We start from the raw sequence: 6,670 nt of genomic DNA, 5'->3' as shown, positions 1-6,670 counted from the left end.
AAACACAGACAGAGTGGTGCAAAATGTCCCCGGCTTCATTTGTACCACTTTTGCTTGTCTGTGGAGGAGATGAGTCACTTTCAACTGCAGTCGTCATGTAACTACTGTCACTTAGACTGATTCACACTCTGAACAATTTCTAAAATAACAATCAACCTCTCTGCTGGCATTTCTATGCAAAGTGACTGAGGGTACACCACGTACTTATTATAGAACAGCACTTCACTGGAGCGATGCAAAATGTTAAAAATGATTTATTTTATTTATAAACATGAATAACGCAGCACAGTAAGATTCACTAATAATATAATAATACTAGTGAATATGTAATGCACATTTGGCATTGTGTGTTATATAAAAATATAGCTACAACAATAACGAGCTGGAATTAAACAAATGTTAGTACAGAACAAAGCATCACTCAATTAGGACACACTTGCACGACAATACTGCTCAGACCACCTGTGTGAGGTGATTTTGGCAATGACACAGCTTTTCTTTCACAAGACTGTAAAACAGTAACACGTCTTTTGATATCCTTTTTGTTCCATACAGACAAACACAAAGTAAGACAAAAACCCCATTAATTTTCATCATCTGTGTCCTCCTCTTCATCCTCGTCATCCTCCTCCTCTTCAGATTCGTCTTCATTCTCTTCGTCGTCTTCGTCCTCCTCCTCTCTCCTTGTCTGCCGACCGCTAGCCCTTTGTTGCTGGGACAACAAATAAACAGTCACTATGCAACTAAAGCATTTAGCAGGTAGTCATTAAGCCCAATTGGTGCTTCTGTGGAGTCGGTTTTGTCCTGAACTTTTCTCTTTTGGGTTGTGGTTAAGAGCAGAGTACCATATCCCCTGTTGAAGGACTGTTAGTTCGAGTTCATGTGTGTAATCTAAGAGTGAGACTTTCTACTTGTTGCTCATAGCAGTTTTCCTCCAGTGTGCAAACAGAGTCTCCAATCCACTTTTCTAGACTGCAAGTGTGTTACTTGTTTAGCAGTGATTGCAGTTTCCCACAGTTGAAATCAAAGTGTGATCTCAAGTTGTGATGCAAGATGCATTTGAGGCAATCTGCCTCTGCAAGCTACAATCTGGACATCTCCAGATACAAGATACGATGTCTGAACGCACCCCATGAGACCGAAAGACGACAGCTCTTCAAAAGACATCAAATGATGCTTGACGTTTAGTGAGAAAGACTTGCTATCTGACACTTTTTACATATTCACAAGTTAGCGCTTTTTAGATGCTGGGGTGAACTGAACCAAGGGAGAGATGCATGATGTTCCTGACATGCAATGACATGTGGGGAAATTCAGACTGAATGATGGCTGGCGTGATGCTGCGCATAAACACTGGCATGTCTGATAAGACTCCAAGTTATCGTGCACCAGCCTCTACTGGTATGAGGAAGACTTCTGTGGTTTGAAAGAGAACGAGGGGAATTTTTTATTTCATGATCAGGATGAAACTTGAGCAACTGGCAAAGTCAAAGATAAAAATAGAGCAATGACATAACACAAACTTCATCAAACAGGGATCTTCTGGGGAAATTCTACTGGTTGCAGCAGAGCATCTATGCACTCTCTGTATCTTACCTGTAAAGTCCCTGACGTACTCAGGAAGGACCCAGTCCGATCGAGGGAGGTTTTGGAATTAGCTCGCACTATGTCTAAGCGTGACTGATAGTCAGGGGGGTGCAGCGAACTCCTGAACACCTGCCAAAGACAGTAGGCGCTACATTTTTCCAAAGAGAAACAGGAGAATGGAAGCAATGCCTACACACACCCATCAGCAATCTTAATGTGTGCACTGAGTATAAAACAAGATAACCACAACCAATTTTTTAAAAAATGAGTGTAAAGTGGCCACAGTGTGCACAAACTAAATGCATGTTGTTAACAGCACATACAGTTTAGAGTTGTGAACAATAAAAGACAACTTGAACACACTACAAACTGGAATGGCCAACAAGTCAACTGGGCTGGTAATCTTTCTTTGGTCACACATAAACAAAGCAGCTCAGCAGGTATGCCTCTGATAATACAGCAAACTGCCATTTAAACCACGCCGATGGCTTTCACTGTGCGGGAAACAAATTCCGCACAAGGCCTCTATCAGGATTATCTTCATGCCTGTCATTGTGCCTTTTTCGGATGATTCAATCTCCCATGCTTTGTTCTATGAGTCATTGAAAAACAGCCTTGTCTGGTCGAGGAGTTTCACTTCAATGTGAATGGAAGGGAGATGATTCAGTGCAAAAACACACAGATGAGATGGCGAGGGGTGGAGGAAAATAGCAGAAGGGCATCTGCATGAAGAGCCTCACTCCCTTGAATCACTGATCCTTTGTTTTCTCACTAGACTTTGTCTCTTAAAATAGTTCGGCAGACCTTGCAAACCAAACCGTAAACAGAAGAAAGCAGGTAGCATGACTGAATTGTGCCGAGTTCACTGCATGTTACTTCAAAGTTACCACATCAGTTAAAGGGTGTGGACTCTGAGCAGTGATGAGTAATGGGTGCGCAACACCACGATAGTTAGGAGTAGTTAAATAACCATCAGGTTAATCAAGTGTGCAGCAGAGGGCGTACACAGAAACTGATCAGCTCTCGAGCCCAGGCACACTGCCACATTTAAATATGCATCCTTTTTCTCAGAGCGAGACTTCAACCTACATTTCTAAACACAAGCACACCAGCCTGCAGGCTAATTATAACGACTAAGAGGAGCATCAGCCTACCTCCAGGTCCTCCTCCTCATCCACACTTTGAATGCTCTGGTAGGCCAAAGTGTACACCTCCAAGGCCTTGGCATGAAACGACATCTCCACTGTCACAAACTCACCAAAGATTTTCTGGAAGCGGAAAGAGAGGAAAAATATTTCAGTCCTGAACAGACTTTGGCACTATTTACACACACAAGACAACTGCCTGGTGGCCACAAGATATGAGGAAAAAGTCTGGAATTGACAAAACAAGAGTAGTTTCAACTAACTGAAGGAGGATTAAAAGGTGTGGGCAGGTGTCAAAAAAGACACCACTGTAAATCACCACTGTCTGGTTTCACTTCACTGTCACCCACTGCTTCAACGGACATATCTCCCACCACTGAAACGGTACTTAAAGCAAGAGTGGGTTAAATATTTTAGAAGCATTTTTGCACTCTACCCTTGCACTCATTGCACATAACCAGAGTCTACTATAAGGCTTGTTGTCAAAGCTACAGCAAGCTAGTCGCACAAGAGCAGCAGAGAATGTGCAACCATAATTCCCGAATGCTAACATGCTAACTTTGACAGCTGTGAGCACTAACAACAGCGATGTTGTGTTTACGTGATTGTGGCATTTAACAGAGTATTTATGAGTACTGCTCTTCTCAACATTACTCGTGTAACCCTGGCGCTCTCTGGTGGACTTGTCCTCCAGCAGTAGTGTGTTTTGGGGGACTTTACCAACTCCAGCTTTCTTTGAGGTAATTAGAAAACTGAGAGCAGCAGACCTTGATGTCCCGGATCTTCTGCTTCTCAAACTCGTCTATGGTCTCCTCCAGCTGTCTGGTGGTCCGCGTTGCATCCATGGTGGCTCTCTGGAGCTCACTTTCAGCCTGACAGGAGAACAAATGAACTTACTACAAACATACTAAAAACATATCAGACCAACGCAAGAGGTTATGGCTAAAGTTTAAGCCTGCAGACCTGCAGTTCCAGTCCCACACGCTCCACCTATCTGCCCTTTGGATATTGACATGCTTCTACAGGAAGGCAAAGTAGTAGCTTCTGCAATTTTGACATTTGTGCTAAATTACATGCACTAACTGAAACAGAACGAATCTCGATCTGTCTGTCTGTCTGTATATTTGTTCTTCAATTTTCTTGCCAACCATTCATCTGATCACACTTGGCGGGTGTATTGTTGAGGACTCAAGGAAGTACAGTGTCGAGTGTGAAGTACTTTGGATGAGTGGTTCCTGAGAAACAGAAAAAGAGAGACAATGGCCTGCATGCGCATGTTTAAATGACAGTTAGTGACTATGTGATACCGAGAGCCATAAACAGGTTTGGTGGAGCAGTTCTACACCCACTAAAACTGTGGGTGTTGAACTGCTGTGTCTGGAACTGCAGCGGCTCCTGGCTCTGCAGGTCAACGATACTAAGAAAGATGCATGAAGCAATACTGGAGAAGATGCAATCGGCCCATTCCAAACAGGTACGTTTTAAATGGTCACTGCATCCATTGAACTGTGGTCATAAAACAACTCATTACATATTGACTGATTACACTTTCATTTCAGAGTCCTTCTGAAATGGGATTCATCCTTGTGGCCAGACATCAGCAGTGATGAGATGCACAGATTACATGGGACCCACCTGAGACTGAAGGCTGGGTCAAGGAAACATTATGCAAAAACATTAGCCTGCTTTCTGTTTATTCCACTTCTGCACATGAATCCTGATCAATGCACTGCAACTTGGAACAAGTAGTTCTTGCATGAAGTGGATGGCAGGATACTGTGAAGTAAAGCTTTTCAAACTAAGCATTCAAAATGAGTCCAAGTTTATTTTCCTGTTTTAACATTAATATTAATAACTAACAAAGAATTAAGCTGTGCCCAAGTTGTCACCTGCACTAATAAGTATACAGTTGGTGGTGGACACTGAGAGTCTTTTGTCTGTTTGATATTAGAGAATTTGATAAACAAGGCAAGGATACGATGATTTGCCTGTCTGAGGGGTTTCTCTGTCTGGTCCTCTCAAGCTGAGCCATCTGTTTGGCCTCTCTGTCTCTGGCACTCTGAGTTGTCTTCAGATCCTCCTGCAAGGATGCACAAGCACACAAGGACAAAGTAGTCATTAAGACAATTAACAATAATCAGGAGTTTTTCAAATATTAAAAAGAAATAATCTAACATTTGGTGTAGCTCAGTGTTTCCAGATCAAGATGCCAAAGACTCCTTGTTGTGCAAGTTTTTGTGTTAATTTTACTCTGAAAAAGTTGATAATTTTAAAGGAATGATATAATGAAGGTTTACATACTGTTTGAACATTGACAGAAAATTTTATATATTCAAGTTCATTTTTTGTATAACTAAATAACTTAATCATTCTCAGTGCTGACTGCTACACAAAATACACAAGACACAAGGGGTCTACTTTAAAATCTGGTAAGATCTGTAGTTTGAAAATATTTTAGTTTTTTAAAAAAAAGGACAACGGGAATCTGCAACTGTGGGTGACAGGACAACACAAGTATGTATGAGAAAGACTCCAAAAGTCACAAAGGAACAATGGACTTGATACATTTTTGATGCATAAAATCTTGAAAAATCTTTGAATCCTTCCTGGTTAAAGAAGATGTTGAGAGGTGGAGAAAACCGACAGTGGCATACAGACAGTGTGATGTGCAAGAGGGATGTTTTCATTAAATCAATATTGCCCTCTTGTGGCCATACAACGGTAATAACACTAACAGTGAATTGCTCTGTGTCCCAAACTGCCTCTGAAGCCCCTATTCTCATTTTGGTGACACAATAGCTGTTTTGTAGGCCAGAGCACATTTAATCTTGAAATGTAACCTTCAGAATAGCTGTAGTAATTTAGACGTACTTGGCTCAAACACATCTACACGGAGAGGGGCCAAGGCAGGAAGGTAACCAGCCTCACTGTCTTTGAGGCACTCGTCCATTTTTTTTATGACGCTGGCAGCTGGTGCAGCATTTGCTGCGTTTCTGCATAACTGTGTTTAAAATGAGATACTTTAACAAGCAAAAATAAGTCAAAACGTATGCCTGTGCTCTGATAAATCACACTAAAGTTAATATATTTGACCATTTTTGACCTTGTAATTAATAAAATAGTTCCATAACAAGTTCCTTATTGAGGAGTCATTGTACTGATTGGACATTGAAGATGTGTTTTCATTGACATCTGGCTTACTTCGAATCAACGCAGGCTCACAGCATTGCTTACCCTTTTTCGTTTCACTACAGCTCCATAGCTCTTCAAAGGCTCTATGACTTTGGCTTCAAGTCTTTCCACCTGTGAGGCCAATAACTTCACATTAGGTTGTGTCTTATCAAACAAATTCAGACTGTGGCTGTGAATATGAAATTACGACAGAAATAAAGCACTGTGGCTCTACCTCAGCTTGGCGGTAGTCTTCAATCTTGGCCAGGTGGTCAGCAAACTGCTTCATACCCCTCTTCAGGTTTGGCGTTTCTGTGTCTGCATACAAGCTGATTTCCCGAACCAGGATATCTGCCTTGTCTCGTAGCCTGGCTGTTTTCCGGACATAGGCAGCAAAGAATTGGCACATCTGTCCAAAATGTTTCTCCACATTGGTGATGTTTTCCTGAATCTTTCTTGTCTGGTCATCCCTGGAGAGGGTGAAGGACAACATAAACAACATCGACAGCAGCCATCAAGGAGTGTACGGGGACACAGAAATGCATTTGTTCCACATGTTTGTGCAGGAAATAGATTCTAATTGTTTTTCTTGTACACTACAAAAAACAAGGACAACAAAGTTGAACAAGGACAGGTGAACATAAACGTAGAACTATTATGTACATAAAAGCAGGTGGAAAAATAGGTGTGTACACATAAGGAGTATATATACAAATCAACAACGACCAACAACATACAATGCTTCAATACAAAGTGTTTCTGTAAAT

General features: G+C 41.5%; 1 protein-coding gene across 1 annotated transcript; it reads right to left on the bottom strand.

The window, feature by feature from the left end:
- Nucleotides 1–238: 238 nt before the first annotated feature.
- cibar1 (CBY1 interacting BAR domain containing 1) lies at nucleotides 239–6,396 on the bottom strand. The gene is made up of 8 exons (XM_076753765.1): nucleotides 6,139–6,396; nucleotides 5,967–6,035; nucleotides 4,711–4,812; nucleotides 4,368–4,373; nucleotides 3,500–3,604; nucleotides 2,742–2,855; nucleotides 1,597–1,716; nucleotides 239–712 (listed from the first exon to the last, which is right to left on the bottom strand). The coding sequence occupies exons 1-8, from the start codon at nucleotides 6,394–6,396 to the stop codon at nucleotides 584–586; spliced, it is 903 nt and encodes a 300-aa protein (XP_076609880.1). The 3' UTR covers nucleotides 239–583.
- Between the last annotated feature and the right edge of the window lie 274 nt (nucleotides 6,397–6,670).

This window comes from Chaetodon auriga, chromosome 17 (assembly GCF_051107435.1).
Source record: "Chaetodon auriga isolate fChaAug3 chromosome 17, fChaAug3.hap1, whole genome shotgun sequence".
Classification (NCBI taxonomy): Eukaryota; Metazoa; Chordata; class Actinopteri; order Chaetodontiformes; family Chaetodontidae; genus Chaetodon; species Chaetodon auriga.
This window is presented reverse-complemented; position numbering and strand designations above follow the sequence as displayed.

Bases quoted from the DNA above. Each gene is read 5' to 3' on its own strand.
- cibar1 (XM_076753765.1), bottom strand. From the start codon at position 6,396: ATGTTGTCCTTCACCCTCTCCAGGGATGACCAGACAAGAAAGATTCAG. The intron at 6,036-6,138 runs GTAGAGCCACAG...TTGGCCTCACAG, and splicing joins AAGACTACCGCCAAGCTGAG to GTGGAAAGACTTGAAGCCAA. The intron at 1,717-2,741 runs GTAGGCTGATGC...TGTCTTTGGCAG, and splicing joins ATGAGGAGGAGGACCTGGAG to GTGTTCAGGAGTTCGCTGCA.